At 40.0% G+C, this 23,567-nt stretch overlaps 1 protein-coding gene and 1 pseudogene across 1 annotated transcript; one reads left to right on the top strand and one right to left on the bottom strand.

The window, feature by feature from the left end:
* Positions 1 to 1,758: 1,758 nt before the first annotated feature.
* PARP2 (poly(ADP-ribose) polymerase 2) lies at positions 1,759 to 15,187 on the bottom strand. Its single transcript, XM_054565191.1, has 16 exons — positions 15,036 to 15,187; positions 13,372 to 13,518; positions 12,997 to 13,067; positions 12,086 to 12,136; positions 7,624 to 7,720; positions 7,105 to 7,180; positions 6,144 to 6,246; positions 5,015 to 5,177; positions 4,624 to 4,762; positions 3,753 to 3,816; positions 3,537 to 3,671; positions 3,138 to 3,265; positions 2,884 to 2,983; positions 2,424 to 2,522; positions 2,080 to 2,204; positions 1,759 to 1,964 (listed from the first exon to the last, which is right to left on the bottom strand). Exons 1-16 carry the CDS (start codon positions 15,079 to 15,081, stop codon positions 1,805 to 1,807), a joined length of 1,704 nt encoding a protein of 567 aa, XP_054421166.1. The 5' UTR covers positions 15,082 to 15,187; the 3' UTR covers positions 1,759 to 1,804.
* Positions 13,922 to 14,278, top strand: LOC129064113 (40S ribosomal protein S20-like; annotated as a pseudogene).
* Positions 15,188 to 23,567: the final 8,380 nt, after the last annotated feature.

Genomic DNA, 23,567 nt, shown 5'->3' with positions numbered 1-23,567 from the left:
TACTCAGCTTTAAAAGCAGCAGTCTTTCAGTGAGTGAATATATTTAACCAGTTCTTTATCTATGGACCTTTTTGCATATGACAGTGCTACAGTGACGTTATCTATATACATATGTACATCTGTAATTTTTACAGTGTGTATGTTTTATTTTTTTAATTATTATTATTTTTTTTGTAGAGAATAGTTTCTATTCACTCCCCAAGAGAGGGGCATGGTGTGGAGAGATACTCCAACAAATTAATTTTTTAATCAAGGACACACTTACTGATTTTAGAGAGAGGGGGAGGGAAACATTGATGCAAGAGAAAAACATCAACCAGTTGCCTCTTGCATGCACCCCAACTGGGGACTGAGCCAGCAACTCCGGCATGTGCCCTGACTGGGAATCAAACCCATGACTTTTCAATTTATGGGATGATGCTCCAACCAACTGAACCACACTGACCAGGGCAGGGTGTGTACATTTTATATTTTATATTTTGATAGATATTAGCAGTCTGATCTCTAGAAAGTTACAGGCTATTGTTTTCATGTAAATAACCTTTGCCCTGACCAGGTAGCTCAGTTAGTTAGAGCGTCAACCTGATATGCTAAGGTTGTGGGTTTGATCCCTGGTTAGGGGACAAGAATCAACCAATGAATGCATAAATAAATGGAACAACAAATTAATGTTTCTCTCTCTCTCAAATCAATAAATTTTTTAAAAAATTAAAAAAGCCCTTCATTGTTATCTAAGGAGGTATGTTGTATGTGTGTTTATTTGTATTAGGTATGTAAATAATCAGCAAGTCTTTGGATCTGACTTGGACTTTGGTACTTTTTAAATGAAGCAAGATATATTAAAACTCATTCTCCTCTCCTTTTCTCCCTGAGATGTATATAGGCCTAGGGACAGTCCTTTAGGTACTTCACAAATTTTTGGACATCTGCTGAGTCTTAAGGTGACGGGAGACCCGGTCTGCAGTTGGTAAACAGGGGAAAAGGCAAGTGAGAAGATTTGTATTGGAAAAAAGGACCAATTCAGTCTTTGCTGCTTCTACCGTTCCTGTAAAAATTACCAACAAATTCCAGTTTGGAGAAAAACGGAATTAAATGGCAGAAGTCAATAGACTCAATTAGTATTCCTCAATGTGCAGAGGCTATTATACTGTGAAAGAACAGATTCCACAGGGATATAATGTACAACATAGGGAATATAGTCACTAGTATAACTTTGTACAGTGACATATGGCTATTACTAGATTTATTATGGTGATCACTTTGTAAGGTACATAAATGTTGTATAACCTTCTTGTACACCTGAAACTCATATAAAGTTGTACATATGTCAAATATACTTTAATTAAAAAAAACCCAAAAAACAAAACCCAGGATCCTGAGTAACCCGTAGCTAGCTATCTGTGGGATACAAAGAACAATTGTAGTTTCTGTCCTTGAAATGGAGACATACTAACTTCAAGTCCTGGCCAGGTAGCTCAGTTGGTGAGAGTATTGTCCCAATACATCAAGGTTGCAGGTTTGACCCTAATCTGGCACATATAAGAAGCAACTAATGAATGCATAAATAAGGGGAACAGCAAATTGATGTTTCTCTTTTTTCTTCTCTCTTTCTCTCAAGTCATTAAAAAATAAAAATAAAGATACACTAACATCAGAAGAAATATGTGCTTGCAGAAGTAAAGCCCAAAGAAGTCAGTGGTAGATTTATATTATTTTTATTACATAAAATACAAGAAAGCTTAAAGTACAATATCGCCTATTTTGTTGCTTAAAGATGTCTTCTCTGGTTTATTTAATATCTACATTACCACAGCTGCAGGAAATTAAATCGAACCTTTAGAAGGTATCGCATACGGACCTGGTTGGAGTTATAGACAATAAATTCATTGTAGTTGAGGGTGTAACCCTCTGGATTCAGAATGCCTGTGTCATGTGCTGGTCCTAAGGGTACTGTACTCCCATTCCTGCCAAATGGAGGAGAGAATATCAGTATCTGCCTCTGGTTCACAGGTTGGAATAGAGAAAGAAGAGTTCTACTAGCAAAAAGGAGTCTTCTGGTCCTCCAAGCTGAGTACTTACAGGGTGATGAAACTCGCAGGATTGGGAGCCATCTTGCCCAGCCCTTTGGTGCTGTGTTTACCCTGAAGTAATCCTTCTGCCTCTGGATTGGCCTCTAGTAGCTCACTGCACTGACCTAGAGCTACCTGCAAAGAAAAAGGTCTTTGAACGCCCACATCCTGCTTAGACTTGGTTGGCTCTAAAGCCAACAGAGAGTCCCATCAGAACTTTCTTCCCCTATAGCAGACGAATCTAATGCAATGGAAATGGTACTTGGCTCCCATCTCAAGTTCTCTGGTGGTCAAATTTTTCTTTGGAAAAAAAGGAATAAAAAACTAGAGCTCATAGATGTGTTCCTGTCTTACCTCTGATAAGAGCAGTAGTCCAGTATCCTTTAGGCGAGAGGCAAAGCAGTAATTGGCACTCTTGGAAGACATGTCGGCAAAGTAGATTCCTTTTCCAAACTGAAATATATAAACAAACACCAAGGTCAGCTGCTTAGCCTATTGTTTTAGAAGGGAGGCTCATACCACTGACCTTGTGTTTCTATAATCTTAAACATAATAGAGACCCTTTTCCATTTCCCCTCACAGTTATGTTCCAGAGAAGCTAGAAGCATTGGTCAATCTCTGCTTTTTGGGGGGGGAAAGGATAAATAAATTTAGGAATTTAAATAAAGAGGGACATAGTAAAAAAGGGAGCTAATTTAATGCTTGGGAAGGGCAGCACTAATCATAATCTAGAGGGGAAAAAGGGAAAAAAGAACTGAGAAAATTATTGTATCCTTTTACTTGTACCTCCTTCCAGGGTTCAATTTCCACTCACCATATAACCTGTGATGGGAGCCTCAGGTGGGGCAATTTGAAGCCCATGGCTCAGGATTCCTACCCAGTTACTCAGCCTGGACCCATGCCATAGCAGCATCCTAAGGAAAAGCCATTATTATTGTAGTCTCTGTTGCTCTTCTGCAAACACAGACTATAAACATAAAACAGCTATCTCTGCCATAGTCCTCTTAAGTTCCATAACTGCACTTCAGGCAAGGGAATGTCTTCGCAAACCCAAAACTAAACTGAGACCTGTTATGAAGATCCTCTCTGAAGGCTTCTTTCTCACCCTCCTTTTCTACTTCAAAAACGTCCAGCAAGGTCATGGTATAGTCACTGTGTGTGGGAGCGTGGGTAGACTGCAGGTATTGGGAAATCACCTGTGAAATGAAAAAGAATGAAAGAAATAGCCAATGTGGACTCTGAGACCAAGCTAAGCTGAAGAACTTGAGGGCCTCTGATATAAACTAGCAGACCTTACTGCTCTCAGATGGTCTCATAAGGCAGTTAGAGCTCCATCTCCCCAAAGTTCTGGTAAATAGAAATTCTGTCCTATATGAAAGTTTGCTCTTAACCAGAAGTAGCCAGAGAACAGTGGGGCGGGGAAGAGTAGGTCTTAAAGGTATGAAAATAAATGATCGTTCGTCTTACTTTGAACTCATAACTTTCATGGTCTAAAGGGCGCAAGGCACAATGTAGTTTTCTATAGTGTTGGTCCAATGGATGTTCTGGGTTTTGCAGCTCAGTCTTTACCAGCTTAATGGCAATTTCGATGTCTCCCAAAGCCTGGCAAGATGAGATATAGAATCAATATGGGAATCAACTGGGACAAGAGATATAATACTTCCCAGTTCACACATCTCTCACCTCTAGTAGTTGTACTTTTTCTGACAGTTCTTTCTCTGTCCGGATTAATGGAGGAGTACGGAGTCTAAGGACAGATATATAACCCATAATAAGTCTCTTACGTGTGGCACATGACTAAAAATAACAGATTCAAGATAGGTCCTTTAGAAAAGGTATAAGAAACGAGTTTTCAGAGAGAGAGAGAGAGAGAGAGAGAGAGAGAGAGAGAGCGCGCGAGTGCGCGTGAGCTGTAGAGATTTTAACTTTCAAACATAGAGATATGATGTATATAATCTGAGTAGGATAAAACAAACTATATAGATTTTGACATTTGAGACTAGAGTTGAAATTCTTTTTTTATAGGATTCTTTTAAAAAAATAAGATACAATGCCATCAATAAGGAATAGTTTTGGTATAGTCCTGTCTAGAAGCAGAAGTAGACCACTCAGGGTTATTTCTAGGTCACAGAGCCCTATAAAGCGATAGAAGGAATAAATAAGCACAAGAATACAGAATCAACAAGGATAAGTGAATTTATGTTCCTAATATTTGAGTTCACAGAAATGGTGTTAGTATGGTTACAGTCACCTTAAAGAATGGGAAATAGGGGGTGATATGCCTGAAGGTGTTTTACTTGTTGGTTGGATAGCTAAACCCATTCTCTCTTGAGTTGGTGACTTCTACTTGGTCAGAGAATAGGATTGTAATCAGGCCAGGAGACTGCATTCCATATTTGTAAGCTGATTAATTAGGCTATCTATAAATCATTTTGGCTCTGTATCTATTCAAGGTGATACAGAAATGGAAGACTAGAAAGAGTATAGTTGCTGGAGTGATGCAAGGGATGTAATTGGGTAGAAGACCAAAGTGAAGCAACAGTACAGGGTGTACCCAAAGTCATGAGGGATCCTGGTGTAGAATTCATTGCATGCTTCCACGAGAGCTCGTCCTTGTTGGCCAGCCCGAATACAATCCTCAATCTTCTTAAGAGACTCATAACCCGCCTTGATTTGTGCCACTGTCAGCTTCCCTGCAGACCCAGCAAGGGATCAGACACCACAACTGAAGTTCCATCCTGTAAACTGTATTTATGTCCTGCACAACACAGACTCTCACTTTTCACTTTCAAAATAGTTCCTCCTCCCCCCACACAATCGCTCACCCCAAATCTCTTTTTCTCCATTACTATCAGCAAGCTTTCAGTCATTATGGTGATGAAAGATCCTGTTCAAGGAACTACGAAATATGAAGAGAGAATGTAGGATAAAACCTGAAGTCCTACCAAGTGGGGCTTTCTTGGTATCATATTTCATTTCTACCATCATCTCTTCCATGGCCTGGACATTACAGATCAACTTTATCAGCTCCTGTACACGAAGATCTAGCTGTGACTCAGGTTTCAGGGGGGATTTACAGGATTCCTCTTTTTTTGTTTCCTCTTCATTCTGTAGCCAAAAAATAAATATATAATAAAATCTAAAAGGATCTATTTTAAGCTACCTGCAAGGACTAGCTCTACGATATCCCTGGAAGGTGAATATCAGCCTCTATTTGACACAGGGCCATGCCATTATTACCATAGTTAGAGTACTCAGTATGACTTCCACCTTCTAGTCCTACTCTGCCTGCCATAGTTAAACACTCAGAATAAGCCTAAAAGGCCCTCCTGCCCTGGCTGGTGTGGCTCGGTGGATTGAGTGCTGGACTGCAAAGCAAAGGGTCACCAGTTCAATTCCCAGTCAAGGCACGTGCCTGGGTTGCATGCCAGGTCCTTGGTGGGAGTTGTGCAAGAGGCAACCACACATGGATGTTTCCCTCTCTTTCTCCCTCCCTTCCCCTCTCTCTAAAAATAAATAAAATAAATTTAAAAAAAGACTAGGATTTTTCCAGGACAGTTTTCAACATCCTGTTTGCATTTCAGTTTGTTTAAATTTTTACTGTAGTATATAGGGTGGGGCAAAAGTAGGTTTACAGTTGTAAGGACATGAAACATAGTTCATTCCTGTATTATTGTTTATTAATTGTTGTATTATTTTCCATACAAACTGTAAGCCTGCTTTTGCTCTACCCTGTATGACCAGAAGTGAAGACAACTTTTAATGTAGTTTTATGTTTGACTATTTATTACTCCTCTTCTCATTGATAACATTAAACTTTTAAGATCTTAAAAGAACCTTAGTAAATAACAGATACTAGAAAAGCACATTTATCCTCATTCTATAGCCCCTTGAAAATTACAGATGAGTGAAAGCTATTTCTGAGGGAACTGTAATCTTTTCTTAGGTAGGAAACAGCAAGACTCAAGATACTCTGGCCTATTCTGGTCTAGGACCTGACCTAAGTCATTCCGCTGGACTTCACTCTGATTAAGAGGAAACAGTTTTTCCCCTAAATGTACAGTCAGAGTTTACCTGAGTATTGGTGGTATAGTCCATTTGTACCATATCATATTTTCCAGGCACCTTCTCAAACTTCTCACGATCCTCCCAATTGTTTTTTGTTTTGTCAAAGAATCTGTAGAATCCAAGGTGGTGAGAAAATCTTATCAATAAGGGTCTATTACTAGGGATGGGCTTACAATTGTTTCCTCAGAACATCTCCAAATTTTATTTCCAATAACAGAGTTCTTTTACACATCAACTTTCCATAAATCTGGATTCTAAATTAGGAAACTGAATAAATAGTAAAGCTCTGGAGGCAAAGAGAACCCCCCCAAAAAGTGGGGGAAAAGGACACTTGGGCTCCCCAGAGGCCCCGGAACACCAAAAGTCATTGGAGATTTAAGACACAAGATCCCTATCCAATCCCTTTCTTTGAAGGAAACATTTCTAGAGACTCCAGAAAGTTCTTCATCCATCCACAGTAAAAGTATTTTTTTAAATACTGTAGCCCTGGCTGGTGTGGCTCAGTGGATTGAGTGCTGGCCTGTGACCCAAAGGGCTTCGGGTTCGATTCCCAGCCAGGGCATATGCCTGGGTTTGTGGGCCAGGTCCCCAGTAGGGGGCACATCATAGGCAAACACACATTGATGTCTCTTTCCTTCTTTCTTTCTCCCTTACCTTCTCTCTAAAAAATAAATAAGATCTTTAAAAACACCCAGAAAACTCTAACTGTATATTCTCATCCAACTTTCCCCAAATTTCCTAATTGTTGGTCATGTGCTAAATATATTATTGATAGGACTTCTGTTTGTAGTCAATTTCAGGGTTCCAGGTGATATAATTACTAAGAATGCAGTACGGTGTTCTAGTCACAGCATGTCATAGTGGAAAGACATTATCATTTAGGCCAAATCACATTTATAAAATTCTTAAAGAAGATACCTCCAAGAAGAAGAAGGTTATTTTTTTATACTCATTTCTTAGCACTCACTTCTTCTGAAAGATTTCCTTGGCTTTGTTGAGGTCCCCTGAACAAGCCACCAAGTTGTGCTGCCCCATTTTCCCAACTGCAAAGTAAATGCCACACATTAGACTGGTCCCCTAATCCCAGAAGAGCTCTCTAATAGTAACAAGTCACCTGTCTAAGGTCTATGCTTAGCATCTAACAAATGGGCAGGATCGGGGAGAAGGGAAAGTAGAAAAGCTTGGGGAATCTGTCTTATTGATGTTAGTTTCCTGCTAACTGCCATAGTCCATGGGCAGCACTTGCAGACCAATCACAGAGAGTTCTGACTCTCAACAGGCTGCTCATTGTTGTTCCAATGGGAAATTCCTAATGAAAATGTCTGCCATTCCCCAAATACAGAAAGCACAATTCGACTCTTAAGCCCCTCCCAGGTTACAGTGTCTGCATTCCATCAATTTAAACCTAGAGGATCATTGGCCACTCACTAAGTTGCTTCTGGCTTTGTGAATGAGAACTCAGAAAATCCGTAACAGAAGTTGTTACCTCGGCCCCATCTCATCCAAACACTGAAGTTCCTCTGGGTGTCATCTTCTAACAGCTGAATCAGGTAGTACTTATTGTTGTTGAACTGGAGATTGGTCTATGATAAGTGAGACAAATATAAAACAGAGGTTTGCAAATAGAAACTGCATAAACCAATGACTCTTCCTTGGTCAGAGGTGCCAGTAATTGCTGAAAGGAAAAGGACAGCATGGGGCAAGGCAATCAGATTCCTCTAAGACTAAGGATTTAAGGAAGGATTAGGGTTTCTATAATAAACGTTGGATTCCTAGGAATTAAAACCGGAGCTTGGAAGCTTCCTAAAACATTCCACCCAATCTTAAATATCCTATATTGAATGGCTCCTTCAGTTTTTTTCCCTGTCTCAGTTCCCTCTATACCTACTTCTTAGGCCATAATGGTTTTTCCAGCTTCCAATCCATTCCCAATAATTAGTTTTCAAATGAAAACAATTTTGATGCCTCAGAAGTCTATAACTATGATGCTTGTTTGTTTAGACAATTACTGTTTAATAGTTCTACTTACAGCTTTGTTTTGTCAGCTGCAGCAATTTGACAATGAGCTGAGTGCAAAACAATGTTAAGAAGGGATAGAGGACAGGGAGAAACCAGTGCCACATCGGTCCCATACCTAACCTGACATGACTTGGAGATATCCAGAGACAATGTGACTAGTATCTTAAAAGAGGTATATTGTAAATGACTTACTCAGAGTGAAGAGAGGGAGTAGTCCATGATAAGGAATAGCAACTTGTGCTGTAAGGTTGAGCCCTGGTTATTCAGACCCTCTTCTTTGTTAAGTGAGCTGCCCCTTCCTACCTTCTGCCTGTTCACATTATAAAGCCATGGGATGTTAGAATAAAAAGGGGCCTGAATCCCTGGACTGTAGCTCATTTGGTTAGAGCATTATCCTGATACACCAAAGTTGCAGGTTTGATCCCCAGTGAGGACACATACAAAAAAAGGGGACTTAAGATCTTTTCTATCTGCTTGTGATATACTATGTGAAAGAAGTAGTAACAAATGAATACCAGGTAGTGGTTAAAATTATGTATGATGGACCAATAAATTCAAATATGAAGATATATATTCAGGATATATAATTTAACCAGGCAAATGTATTAAAAACAATAAATATGAACAAAGAAGAAAAGATTAATAAGAAAAAATTAACAAATTTAACATAAAAATTTAAAATTTCTTTAAGAGCAGAAACTATATCATAAAGAAAATCAAAAGGTGATAGGTAAACACGGCATGCCTCCTCGCACAGCCACATCAAAATTACAACTGAAATACAGAACAACCGTCACTCAGAACCATCAGAGATCAAGTTGAATGGAGGCATGACAATTACAGAATTAAAGGAGCCACATGCATCCATACTGGAAGGAGGGGCGGATAAGCAGAAAGGGCTAGTCCCACATCCATGTGTAGTGGATAAAAATTTGGGAGGGATATCTTGGGAGCAAGGAGTCCCAGCCCCATACAAGGCACAGGGTTCCAGTAATAGAAAGGTAAGTCTCCCAAACTTCTGACTGCAAAAACCAGTGGGGATTGAGTTGGTGGAAGAAACTTCTGGAGTCCCAAGCAGTTCCTCTTAAAAACCTGCACACAGACTTTTGAGCTCCAGCACCAGGGTAGCAGCTTGAAAGGCCCCAGGGGTATATGGGGAGGAATTGGAGTGTCTGGCATCAAGGTGGAAGCTGGGGGAAAGCTTCCCCCCTGACAAAAAGGTAGGCAGAGGCCAATGTCCCTTTTCTGAGCCTTCCCCCAAGAGAGCCACAGAGCTGGCAGGCAGGTACCATATCTGAGACTCTATCAACCTGGCTAACACTGTCTGCCCTACTCTGGAGATCCCTTGAGACTCTGATACACTCAACTTATGGGCCCACCCAAACTGTTAACTGTGACTTTTCCATATGAGTGGCTATTCTTGGCTCATGCTTCACAACTTCCTAAATTCTATCAAGCAAGCAACAGCTGGCCTCAGTGGTCCCCAGCCCTCATACCTCTTGCTAAGAGGCCCCAGGCCCAGCACTAGCAGTAGCCAGCCTAGATACACAGCTTGGCTTCGCCTGGGAACCCCCAAGTCCAATACAAACAGCAGCCATCTCAGATTGCTTTACAGCTCAGGCAGGGTAGCCTCAGGCCGAACACCTGTGGGGGCTGACCTTAACTTACACCACCTGGGAAACCCCAGGGACCATGCACCCACTGCACAGTTACAGACCATATCAGAGCACCACCACCCTGCCCCTACACAGCTGATCCCTTACTAAGGGCAGAGGTTGGTGGTCAGTGGTCACAGTAAGTCCCTGCAGCTGATTGGCCTGGGTAAATCCCTCCCATTGACCTTCCAACAGCAATCAAGGCTCAACTACATGAGAAGGGTCTACTCAGCCGACACGAAGGGCTCACCTCAAGTACCCAGGGTGATAGGGGAGGCTGTGTCCAGGGGAGACTGGACCCTACAGGACACCTATCTTAGGCCATGATACCAAGACAGAGAGTCATAGCAGCTTTATCTAATACATAGGAACAAACTCATGGAGGCTGCCAAAATAAGAAGACAAAGGAACATGGCCCATATGAATGAACAGAACAAAATTCTAGAAAAAGAACTAAACCAAATGGAGATAAGCAATTTATCAGATGCAGAGTTCAAAACACCAGTTATAAGGATGCTCAAGGAACTTAGTGAAGACTTCAGCAGCATAAAAAAGACTCAGTCAGAAATGAAGGATACACTAACTGAAATAAAGAACAATTTACAGGGAAATGACAGGTGAAGCTGAGAATCAAATCAATGACTTGGAACACAGAAGCAAAAAACAACCAATCAGAACAAGAAGAAAGCAGAATCCAAAAAACGAGGATAGTGTAAGCAGCCTCTGGGATGATTTCAGGTGTTCTAACATTCACATCATAGGGATGCTAGAAGTAGAAGATAAACAGCAAGAAATTGGGAATCTATTTGAAAAAACAATGAAATAAAACTTCCCTAATTTGGTGAAGGAAACAGACATGCAAGTCCAGGAAGCACAGAGTCCCAAACAAGATGGATGCAAAGAGGCCCACTGCAAGGCACATTATAAAAATGCCAAAGGTTATAGACAAAGAGAGGATCTTAAAAGCAGCAAGAGAAAAGAAGTTAGTTAACGTACAAAGCAGTTCCCATAAGACTGTCAGCTGATTTCTCAAAAGAAACTTTTCAAGCTAAAAGGGACTGGCAAGAAATATTCAAAGTCATGAAAAGCAGGGACCTACAGACAAGACTGCTCTACCCAGCACATATACCATTTAGAATCAAAGGGCAGATAAAGAGTTTCCCACACAAGAAAACATTAAAGGAGTTCATCATCACCAAACCATTATTATATAAAATGTTAAAGGGACTTATTTAAGAGAAAGATCAAAACTATGAACAACAAGATGGCAATAAATACACATCAATCAACAATTAAATCTAAAAAACAAACTAAGCAAACAAGAACAGAGACATAATCATGGATACAGTGAGCATTTTGATGGCTGCCTGATAGTAGGGGGGTGTAAGGGAGTGGGTGAAGAGGTAAGGGGATTAAGAAGTGCAAATAGGTAGTTATAGAATAGCCATGGAGATGTAAAGTACAGTATAGGAAATGGAGTAGTCAAAGAACCTAGGCATGCCCCATGGACATGAACGATGGTGTCAGGATGGCCTGAGGGAGTGGGGGGTGCTGGGTGGAGGGGGGGAAGTTGGGACAACTGTAATAGCATAATCAATAAAATATAATTAAAAAAACAATAAGAGTTAACACTTGCTGTTAGAAAAAAAAGAAAATCAAAAGGCAAATGAGAAATTTGGACAACACAGAAGCAATTTATATTACAGACCATTAATTTACAACTGTTGTGGTGCAAGAATCTTTAAAACATGCAATACCTGACTATTTCATTAGGGACACTGACCTCTTTTCATTTAGGCTGTCAAATAAAAAAATGACAAAAGCCAACACAACAATAGCTGTCTGGTGTGATTCAATCAAAATAATACCTATTTTTTGGTGAGATCAGCAAAAAAAATATGATATATTCTTTGGTGTGTGGCAGAATTTCAGTAATCAGTTTATGTGTGCCATGAGATGAAAAACATTGAAAGTCACCGTTACACCTAAGGTTATATTCCATAATATATAAAGTTATTTGAAGCCTAGAAAAACCAATAACCTGTCAGAAAATGTGCAAAATGATATGAACAGTGAGTTCACAGGTTCAATAAAAGACAAGAAATCTGCAAAAAAATCTGCTTCTTAACTGAGGACTCCACTATTAGGTCGACTGTGCTAGGGAAAATGTGGCTAATACAAGGGACTCCAGAATTAGAGGTCTGGTCATTGGGGCACTGTTATCAATAATTATCAAGAAGAAATTCCCATAAGTAGAGTGGGTTCTCTCCTTACCTGATTTAGCATGACATCATACACATCATTCCCTTCACAGTAGATATGGGCCTAGAGAGAAAAGAAAAAGCTGACATTTGTAGTCTTGATGAGATCCTAAGTGAGGCTCTAAATTTTCTTATGCCTCAAGGTATCATTCTCCAGCACTACCAACATCCATTGTCCAGGGAAAGAAATGCAAAAGTTTGTTCTTTTGCACATGATCTGTCATTTCTATAATAAAAAACATGTTGTCTTTTTGTAATTACAAAAATACAAACAATTCTAAGTCAGTTAAAGAAAATCTTCTCTTGCCCTGGCTGGTGTGGGTCAGTTGGTTGGAATGTTTCCCATAAACTGAAGGGTAAAAGGTTCGAATCCCAGTTGAGGTGTGTCTGGGTTGTGGGTTTGGTCCCTAGTCCCAGGTTCATGCAAGAGACATCCAATCAATGTTTCTTTCACATGGGTGTTTCTCTCTCTCTCTCTTTCTCTCTCTTACTTTCTTACCCTCTCTCCTAAATCAGTAAATATGTCCTCAGGTGAGGATTAAATACATACATACATATAAAAGAGATCATGACTCAAAAAGAACAACTGCTCTTTTGTATTCTTAAAATCTTTTCCTATTCATCTGTAACTCATGCCATACCAGGGCATTGTTTCTCATTTCCTCCTTGATATAATTTTCTAATTGAGAAAGAGAATGAGGTATGGAAAGCTGATGAGAACCCCAGAAGTTAGCCATGTAAAAAATACCCTGATTATGAACCTCTAACGCCACCACTCCCATCTCTTAGCCTTGCAGAAGATTAATCACTAGTAATATTTTGGTGAGGATTTGTAAAATAAGCACTAGCAATGTTCCAGATGAGAATCCCAATGCCTATAGAACACTGGTCTCTGAGAAATCAATGGGTTCAGGAATCTCTCACCTTCCCCGCCTTAGAGGTGCACTCCGGGTCCACAGGAGCTTTGCCCTTTAACAGCAAGGTCTTCACAGACTCTGAGGAAAGGCAGACATGTACTACGCCTATTTGTATGGGAATCAAGTTAGAAAGAAACCCATCATAACTAACTCTACCCTTCCCAAGCAATCCTCATCTGTCCAGGCCTCAATCTGTCTCAAATCATGAAACTGAAGGTTCCAAGAAAATGGTATGCCCAAGAGATAGAAAGTTATTGTGGCTTCAAGAAGAAAGACATAGGAGTTGAAAACACAGATATCCTCCACCCTTACCCGCCCCGCCTCCGCCCCAGAGACCTTCTTGCAGGCCTATGTCCTCTCTGGCCTACCACACTAAGCTGACCTTGCTTGTCTTCTGCTTTGTCCTTATCAGCCTTTCCTCCAGCCACAGGCTCCTTTTTCAACCCGTGCTTCTGGCAATTTCGAGTTTTCTTGGCAGGAGGAGGGTCATCTGTAACTGTATTGTCAGTTTTATTTGATGCTATAGAAGCTAAGGGCAAGAATGGGCAGAGAAAAAGCAAAACAAAGAATGAGTACACAGTAAACAGAATCCTACTTTGGAAAAACATCATCTTTTTAAAGAAATGGTTTAGGATGGTTTTGTAAGTTTACAAAGAAGTAACAACAACTCTTAATAAGGGTCTGAGGAACAAGTCCATCAAAAAGCCCTGCTGCATCCGTGTCTTTTTTATAAGATTTTATTTTTAGAGAAAGGGGAAAGGAGGGAGAAAGACAGGGAGAGAAACATCGCTGGGCGGTTGCCTTTCACACATCCCCAACCAGGGACCTCGCCAGCAAACTAGGCATGTGCCTTAGCTGGGAATGGAACTGGAAATCCTTTGGTTTCCAGGCCCAGGCTCAATCCACTGAGCCACACCAGCCAGGCCGCAAACATGGCTTTTAAAGATACCAGAAAGACACCCATGGAAGGAGACGTGGCGATTTCACCGAAAAAGAATTCCTCTCCAGTCAGCTGCAAGGTAAAGTTTTTGGAGGTGTGCGCTGACTTGATCACAGGTGCATAGGAAAAGAATTCTCAAAGGTTAAGGACCAGTTTGGATGCCTACCAAGGCTCTTAGAACCACTACAAGAAAAACTCCCTGTGGAGCTCTAAGACCTGGGGTTGGTTTCAGATGAGGATCCACAATCAACTGATTGACTTGTACAGTCCTTCAGAGATTGTTAAACAGATTACTTTAATCAACATTGAGCCAGGAGTCAAGGTTGAAGTCATCATTGCAGATACTTAACCTTTTAAATAAATTGACAATCAGTTAAAAAAAAAAAAAAGTAAAATGGAGCCTCAGGGCTCTTGTGAGTTCATAGCTTGAGGCATGAGTCTCATATCCTGCTTATCTGTTTTGTTTACTTGTGTCCCTAAACCCCCCTAAACTATGTATGCTAGTATGAGATAATGGTTAAGTAGAGGGCTCTAGAGCCCAGAGTTTAGAGCTTAGAGCTCAGCTCTTTTAGCTGTGAAAGTTGGCAGAAGTTATTTTATCTCCGTACCTCAGTTGCCCCAACTATAAAATACGCAGGATGATGATAATACCGAATCTGTAGGATGGAGTGCAGTTAAGAACATGTACTCAGTAATGCAGAAAATAGAGACTTCGTCAATTCTAAGACTTGCATTTTACTATCTCTGAAACCCGGATGCATCTTACAATGGATGATATGTAAGCAATGAATCGTGTTAACTGGAAGCGTTTTTCCTTTCTTAGTGACACATAAAATAATGATGCATCGTACAAATAATTTAATTGGATGACCTTAGAGATATACAACAGTGCTGGCACTGTGTTAGTTGTTACAGGTCCACAATTCTGTAATTCCCAAACCCCTGAAAACAGAAATCTTGTATATTTATTACTAAAACTAGTTTGGTAGCCAAGAGCGGGTCAGGGTGCGACAGCAAGGGAGGGGAGAGTCTAGAGTACAGGGCGCCGTTCCTTTTCCGACTTCCCGCCCCCCGCATTCTGTCCCCAAACCATGAATATTCCGAACCTCGCGCCCGACTGCTGCTAGTCCCCCGCCGCCTCCGAGCCGCCATGGAGCCTGAATGTTGACGTCAACAACCCTCTCCCAAGAGTCGCCCGCCTAGAGTCAAAAAGCAAGAACACGCAGTGCGCGCGTCCCGGCGAGACGGTGCCTGCTCCGGACACTGAAGGCACGCCCTTCTATATTTGCATGTTGCCATGTATTGTGGGAAGTCACCCTAACCGATAAAGGCCTTAAGGTATGGGGCTCATATATTTTCCTCCAGAAGAGGCAGCTTTTCTGAAGGGCGGAGGGAAGCTCATCAGTGGGGCTACGAGCTGAGTGCATTTCGTCACTCTACCACGTGTCCCTTGGGAAGGTCTGAGACAAGGGCCAATAGCAGCCCCAACAGGGCTCTCCCTGAGTTGCGGGGAGGTGAGTTCCCAGAAAGCGGGCCTCCGCGCAAGGGTAGACTGGGCAGGAGATGCCACGGACTCCTCCCTGTGGAAGAGCCTGGCGGATGCCCCTCTAGCCGGAGCTTGGAACAGACTCACGGCCAGCTAAGTGAGTTCAATGGCTGAGGTGAGGTACCCCAGAAGGGGACCTCATAACCCAATTCAGACTACTCTCCCGCCGTCCACTTTTGCTGGACAGCTTTAGGCATTTGTTCAGCTTTAGGCATTTGTTCAGCTTTAGGCATTTGTTCAGCTTTAGGCATTTGTTCAGCTTTAGGCATTTGTTCAGCTTTAGGCATTTGTTGGTGTTTTATTTTACTGTATGCTTATAATTGTCATAATAAATTGAAAACTATTAAGGAAAAATGATAAATTAGTCAAAATAAGTATAACTAAAGAGAAGAGTTAACCGTGAAAATTGACTTTATATTCTAATAAGTGAACATTTTAGGTGGTATCACTGATTATAATGTGATAGTCCTAAGATTTATTTAAATTTCTATATTATCTGTAGTCTAGATCAGTGACTTTCTATTGGTGTGGCCAAGAATTTTTAAAACATGCAATACCTCTCTTTAGTCATGAGAACTAACCTCTTTTCCTTTAGATCATCCAAAAAACAAAATAAAATAAAAAATAAAAAGATAACAGCCAACACAGCAATAGCCATCCAGTGTGAATGAATGAAAATTACACCTATTTTTTTGTCAGATCGGCCAAAAATATCTGTTAGTAATTATTTTGTGTGTGCAACGAGATGAGAAAGGTTGAAAATCCTTGGTCTAGATCAACACATTAAAATGATAGGAAAATGGATTGATCAAGCTGAAATACAGGTACATAATTACTGGGAAACTGTTCATATTTCAAAAAGTAAAATTTATGATAAGCAGGGATTTATGAAGCCAATATTAAACAAATAGTTCTTTAAAATAGGGACTCTTCTTAATGACCAGTTGGTTGGTTTTGTTTCATATCTGACTGAGCAAGTAGCACCCATGTCTTGGTAAAGAACTATTTAGTTCATACATAAGATCGTGCAACTCAAGTGGCTGAAGCAATCTATAAGTAGATATATTTTTTTTATGTGGGTTCAAAAAAAGTATAAAAATGTTTTTTAGTAAAATTTCTGAAATCCTATAATGCATAAAATAATGAAAAATAGCAGGAGCAGAAGGAAAATAGGGAAGAGAGGGGAGGAAAAAGAGAAAGAGAGGGGGAAGAGACAATAATTTAAACACTTATTACTGTGTTCACTAAGAAACATTGAACCCTGTAGTGAATTTTTATGAGTTTATTGGAGGCAAACTGCCAACATATGTCAGGGAGCAAGATCTTAGATGCTGTGGAGAATGGCCGTTTTGCAGTTTATTTTGTACATTGGAATCAAAGGAGAAGACACAAGGAAGGTGCATGAAATCCTTTGGTGGTAGATTAAGGGGAAGGGAGAAAGCATAGCAGGGATATATCTCTAGGACTGGATAAAAGGCAAAATGGAGAAACACATACTTCTTTGACATTGGTGGGTACAAGATAGTTAATAATTAACATTTGTAGCGCACAGAGGAGGTATGCAGGGAACAAGAAAACAATGAGGGGTTCTGTGGTCCTATGCTCTGGTGGTCTTGGGTCTGATGCCTCTGGTTGGGACATTGAGGGGGAGGAGAAGAAAATTACTCTGATATCGCAAAGGTATGTTGTTTTAGATACACAAGAACCATAGACAGAGCTCACTTAAGGTAAAGATTGACCTCTGCTAAGGAAACTATTGGCCTGGGATGTGACTGCTTGCTATGGCCTGCCCAGTTAGGAAACTGATCAGATTATCCTGTGTGGTTACTCTTGGTCACTGAGCTTGTCAGGCCTGACATGTGGCCCCCTCTGAGCCTTTAAGGTTTATTGTATAACCTCTTTTTTGTTCACAATTTGTAGAGTATAAATGTGAGTTTACTGCTGGGCCTTTTATTCATTATATTTGTGTATTTTTTAAGAAGCTTAAATCATTAGAAGAAAACCCCTGATATTTCAAATTTGTGATTGTAATTAAATATTTAAAAATTTTGAGTATTTATAATTTATAAAGCACGTTGAAACAAGATACCATTTCCATGGATTTACCAGCAATATTCATATTGCATTGCATCATAAATTTGTTCAACTTTGGGAAAGCAAAATAGTAGCCAAGTTTCAGGAGATTCCCAGTGCCTGATGAATGGGGAAGAAAGACGAGAAGAAATATCAGCATAAGTACAGATGGGATAAAATGGGAAGGGGAAAGAATTATATGTCCAGAGAAATAGGAAGAAGTTAGACAAAAAGCCTAGTGAGGAAGGATTGTGATTAAGCAGAAGGGCCTAAAATTGATTCTAGGTATCTCAAGGTCAGGGACTGTATGCAACAGGATGAGCCATAAGGAAGAATAGAAGTGGAAGAGGGATGAGAAAAAAAAAAAGTGTAGGAGCCACAGAGATGAACAGAGTAGCTGTCACAGAGATGATTAAAGAAAGGGATGAGAAGGGAAGTTTTCGAAAGGGTGTTTTCACAGCGCCAGGGGCGGTGGGGAGAGGGGGAAGGGCAAGCCACAGTTTTGCTTTCTTTTGCTTTTTTTGTTTTTGTTTATAATGGCACCATCAAGAATTGGGGATAATGGGTAAATCTTTGGTGCTATATAATGTTTATGTCAGTTGTTAAGTAGAGGTGTAACCAAAATGAATTCTTCTGCAAATTTAGGGTGTGTGTAAGGGTGAGGAGATTGTTGTTTGCCAACACCTTACTAAGAACACACACCTCTCTTTCCCTGAATTGTTTAAGAATATTTAGACCTACAGTTGGGGGAAGAGCAGCCTGACTCCTGAATACATCCCAAACACAGAGTCTGTTTCACTCACTGTCACATGGTGTGGCTGCATTAACCTATGGGGCTGTAATGATCCTCTTGTTCAAGTAGATCATTGCATAGGTCAGCAAGGTTCTTTGAGGGCAGATGATTTCACTTATATAGTGCTAAGCATGGCCAAAAAGTTCCCATTTAGAGCCACTCAAGGTTAAAGTTACACATTTTTAATACTCCCTATAGGACTACAGAGTCAGCTAATTTCAGCGTTTGCAACTCAATCTTCTTCATTCCTCTCTCCAAGAAGCTTCTTTAGAGATTGGGCAGCTTTTCCTTTTCAACCCTTAAAACACGTGGGGGCCGTAAATCTCTGCCTCTGTATGTTATCTTGGTATTTTACTAGAGTAGCTTTCCCACAGTGATTTCAGAGAGTCCTACAATCACCCTTCTGGGATTCCAAAATGATCCATAGGCACCTCTCTTTGGAGAAGAAAACCTGCAAGATAGTCTTGCTAGTACTAAAGTAGAAAATTACGGGTGAGTGTAGATCTGTAACTATATGGAATTTAGGAGAAAAACTGATTTTCATTGCTTTACTTGTATCCAAAAAGAACTGTATGATGTACAAATAGAATAGTATAAGTAAACTCATGCAAGCATTTATTTACTTTTTCATCTCTGCTAATCACAAAAGTGGGTCATGAGCAGGGAAGGAAGGAGCATACGAATTGAGCATGCACTATGGACTAGTCATTTTGCTAGACTCTTATATATTTGTATATATGTTAGGGAAATAGTGTAAACAGAAATCTGGATATATCTTTTTAAATAAATTTAAAGATTTTATTCAGGTAATAATTTGCAAACTGGGACACGTAGTCCTCAGTGTGAACCAAGCATGTGTTGCAAAATGGAGGTGATAGGGCTGGGTTTATAAAGGCAAAAGTTGGAAGGAGCTGTTGTAAAAAAAAAGAAAGGTTGCTAGCGGAAACAAGACTGTACACTTACATCATTTGTTTTCTGTTGGTGGGGGCAGCTGGATTTTCAATGGTTGGCTGACTCAGTGATCAAACTTGCGGAGTTGTGAGGTGAGAACAGTGGGTAATATATAATAAAGCATTTATCAAGTCCTAGTTTCAGCCCGGGCCTGTAGAGTGAAAAGGCTGTCTTTGATCACGCAATTATAGTACAGGGAGTATTATTTAACAATGATGCAAAGAGTACAATTTGTCAAACAGCACAATCAGCACAGGGTGGAGGCTGCTGGCTCTGCAGGCAATTTGGAGCCCCAAAATACAATTTTATTCTCTGCAATCAACTTCAAAGCTCAAGCAGAAAAAATCCAAAATTTTGGTCACAGTTTATGATATTAAAGTTCTTACAAGTCCTCAATAGGTATTACTATTGTTACTGCATAGGGTCTGGGTCTGAAGTGGGTCTGCCTCTGGCCTACTGGGAGTGTGTGGGTTCTTGACTTCATGTAGGAAAGATTTCACAACAGCAGTCCGGGTGACTTTGAGACTATGGTTATTAAAGCTGGGGACAGTGGAAAAAAAGGAAGAGCTTGAGATGGAAGAAGCAAAAGGAGAGAAATGAGGAGGGGCTGTTTTGGCTCTCTAAGAAGCAGAAGTTACAGTAAAAGAAGTGAGCTCACTGGGAAGTCAGAGAAAAAGGGGGCTTGGAGACAGGTCCAGGAGGTAAGCCAAGGATGAGATGCCGCTGCCTGCTGTTCCCTTGGTTGCAAGTCTCATGTGGACTCTTAGAGTTTAGGAGAAGGAAAGTAAGAAGTTCATGCCCAGGAGCGGGCATGGGCATTGTCTGGAGTGAGCCCACACTGGGTCTTTGTTTTGAGGGTTTTTATCTGTCTTCTGCAAGCAAGAATCTCAGGGAAGGGTTTTAGTAGAATATTCATCAGCTTTCTAGGTGCATTTTTAATACATTAACGTATCAAAATGAGCATGGGGGAGTTTAGGAGATGCACGCCTATGGGGAAGGGAACAGTGCAGGTGTGCTCCTGGGAGGGAGAGGGTGCTGTTCAGGCTTGTTATCTTGGTTTGGCCTGTTGAAATCCTAGGGGAAGTCTCAGGGCAAGGTCTTAACAGAATATTCATTAGCTTCTCAGGTGTGTCCTTCAATATATTGATTCATCAAAATGTGTGTGAAGCGATCAGGGTTATTTTCTGGTTAGTTTTATTTTTAAAGAACATTATTGAAGAGGGACTGGGACCAAGGCCGGTCTGCCCTAAGATGGTATGGAATGTGTAAACCATTTGCTCCTGAGTCCTTGGTTAGGGAAGATAAAACCTTGCGATTCATTCATTAGGGAACTGTAAATTACTCAAATTGTTTGGCCTTGTTTAATTATTTTGTCTCAGTTTCCCTTATTCTACTTGCCCTAGCTTCTCACTATCCTACTTCACTATCACCATGATGTAGAAGAAAAAATTGAGTCTCAGAGAGTTTAAGAAATTTATTCCAGATAATGCAGCTAGACAGTATCCTGGAAATGATCACAATTCACACGAAATACATTCCAGAATATCCTTGTGCAGCACCTTGAAATATAAGTTTTCGTTTGCTACTCTAAGGGATAAAAAAGTTCTCTTCAACCCCTTTAAGTTCCTTGGATGGGCCTGAAAGTTAAACTGACAAAGACATATTAACAGGAGAAAAGTATACAAATTTTATTGAATTTTTGCATGGACATGGGAAACTTCGCAAGAGAATGAAGACCCAAAGAAGTGTTTAGAGCAAGAAGCTTTTATATCTTTTAGACAACAATAAATTTGTGAAGAATTGACAAGTCAAAAGGGTTTGAGCTAGGGGTAATAAATGGTGGAAAAGTAACTGGAAAGAAAAGGGTTAATTTAATAAAGTTTGTTTATACTGCTAAATTTTACTTCAAAGCTAAGCCTTTGACCACCCACTTATTGTCCACTAAGCCTGTTAACTTGAATGCTACTTTGAACTGACCTCGATTGTTTATAATGAAACCTTGCATAAATTACCTTGCAAAAATTAACCATGTTGAGGTCACAAAGGATAAGAAGTTATCCTAAAGGAACGAAAATTATTTTCAGTAAGCCCATCTAAACAAGAATATACATAAAGAGTCTGAGTTAGCTGTGTTTTCTTGTGCTAGGTACATTAACTCAAAAGAAAAGTTAATTTAAAAAGTTCAGCCTAAAGTAGTGCAGGTAGCATCAATGGTTCCTTAACAGATAATGAAGGGGTTGGGTTATTTCAATACCTTTTAAGGTAGAGGAGGAGGAAATCTGCCTTTACTCGTTAGCCAATCAGGCTCTGAGGACACTTCTTAAAGCCACTTCCTGTTTCTCAGCTTTCTCTCTCTGTCTCCAGTCAGTGCTGGTGTGGTAAGTGTGCACTTAATTTTGTCCCCTAATTGTTTTGAATTTGTCTTCCTTTTGAGCCATGTATCCTGGTAGTAGGCCTTTATCTCAACACAGGGCAATTAAGCTTGGCTGGTGAAGATGGGAGGAAGGCAGTGAAATGCTCTGCCTGGCTTGTTTCCACGTGGGCTTCTGCAATGCTGGGTCTGCCTTGCTTCCCAAGGCCTAGTGACTTAGGAACAATAGATTCTGCCCTATGTACACCGTGAACGTGTTCCTGGATAATGCCTGGATTCATTTTACTTCATGGAAAAAGTATTGTTATTAGCCTAGCCCTGTTTTGAATTACATCTCCCTGAGTGAGAGGGTACATCTTGGGAGGACTTCAGACCAGTACATTTGAATTCTTCCGTGTCTGCAGGGCCCAGCTCCTTACTGGGCTTGTGGAAGCCGCAGTGGGTATTGTGTCTGTTCAGAGCCTTCCAGTATTCTTAGTGAGACTAAGCAGCAAACTCTGAAGTCAGATGATTTTAGTGAGCCCTAAGAGGAGCTACCAATTCTAATGTGAGGATGCCTTAAAAAGCTTAAGATATACTTAAAAAAGGTCAGGTCCCTTATCTTAGTGCAAGGCTAAATCAAATTCCAGTGCTACAGTTTACCATTACAGTGACTTTTGGTGAGTCAGTGAACTAATCTGAGGCTCAGCTTTTGGAGATCAACATATATGAAGGCCAGGCACTAGTTGGTATATAGTAAGTGTTAGGTGACTTCTAAAAGTAAGCAACTCATTTATTTAGTATATATTTTTTCTTGTAAAAAGTTTTGCCGAGTGACCTTGAGTGTAATTTTGCCTGATTCCCTTTAATATACGTTAGTTTGAATAAAATAGTTAGTTTGAATAGTTTGTGTTTGTTATTCTTACAGGCAGAAGGTATGAGAAAGGTATAAACTAGTGTATGGAATGTAGTAATAGCTAGTTGTAGGCCTCCCATAATTTTTATCATTCTCAAGCTTTATTAAATTAATGTGATTTTTTGAATAGGCAATACATTCATGCAGTTCAAAATTCAAAAGGAGTCAAAGTATATACAATCAAGTCTGCTAAGCCAGCTGATTCCTCTCCCTGATAACAGTGTCAGCTGTTTCTTGTGTATCCTTCCTGAGGTATTTTATGCGGATATAAGCAAATATATATGTACATACACTTTCCCTTTCTATATACATATTCTACTATGTACCTTACTTTTTCTGCCTAAGATTTCCAAATGTGTAAATAGTGACCACATTCTTAATAAGTTACATAGTGATCTAATATATGTATATAACTATAATTTATTTAATCTTTATTGTTGGACATTTAAGTAGTTTACAGTCTTGTTATTTCCTCCAAAATGAATAACCTTATACATAAGTCAGTTGTCACATATGACATTTCAGTTGGGTTTGATATAGAGGATCTGGCAGAAGTAAGGCCTGCTTGAGTGTGGTTGGTAGGATAATAGCATGGGTGTAATAATTTACAGTTTTAATTTGAACATTTCACCTAAAATGTCATATGTTGTGCTTGAGTATGATATTATGTTACAGAATTACATGCTTACCGTTTTGTAATAAAAGATGTTGTAATAAAAAAAGGGGCATTATTTGTGCCAGACCCTGTATACTTGTTTGTAAGCATACTCCATGTGTAGTGCTTCCTGCTACTTACATTTATTTTGTACACATAGTGATGGCTAGAAACAAACCAACACCATAAATAACTTGATTCAGCAATAAAGAATTTTCTATTAAAAACACCACCATGCTGATGGTTTTTATGTGAGTACCTCTTTGCCCACGTCAGTTTCAGTGCTGAGTGATCTAATGCTGAGAAGGAAAGACATTAACCAGAGAAACCACGTGGTCTTTGTATGCACAAGGG

The sequence above is a fragment of the Pteronotus mesoamericanus genome, unplaced genomic scaffold (assembly GCF_021234165.1).
Source record: "Pteronotus mesoamericanus isolate MK-2021 breed Mesoamerican mustached bat unplaced genomic scaffold, CSHL_Meso_final contig_164, whole genome shotgun sequence".
NCBI lineage: Eukaryota > Metazoa > Chordata > Mammalia > Chiroptera > Mormoopidae > Pteronotus > Pteronotus mesoamericanus.
The sequence above is the reverse complement of the archived record's forward strand: the minus strand, read 5'-3'. Positions and strand labels throughout refer to the sequence as shown.

Coding starts and splice junctions, on each gene's coding strand:
- PARP2 (XM_054565191.1), bottom strand. CDS start 15,081: ATGGCGGCTCGGAGGCGGCGGGGGACTAGCAGCAGTCGGGCGCGAG. Junction 12,137..12,996: donor GCACCTCTAAGGCGGGGAAG/GTGAGAGATTCC, acceptor TTTTCTCTCTAG/GCCCATATCTACTGTGAAGG. Junction 2,523..2,883: donor CTCCCATCACAGGTTATATG/GTGAGTGGAAAT, acceptor TATATATTTCAG/TTTGGAAAAGGAATCTACTT.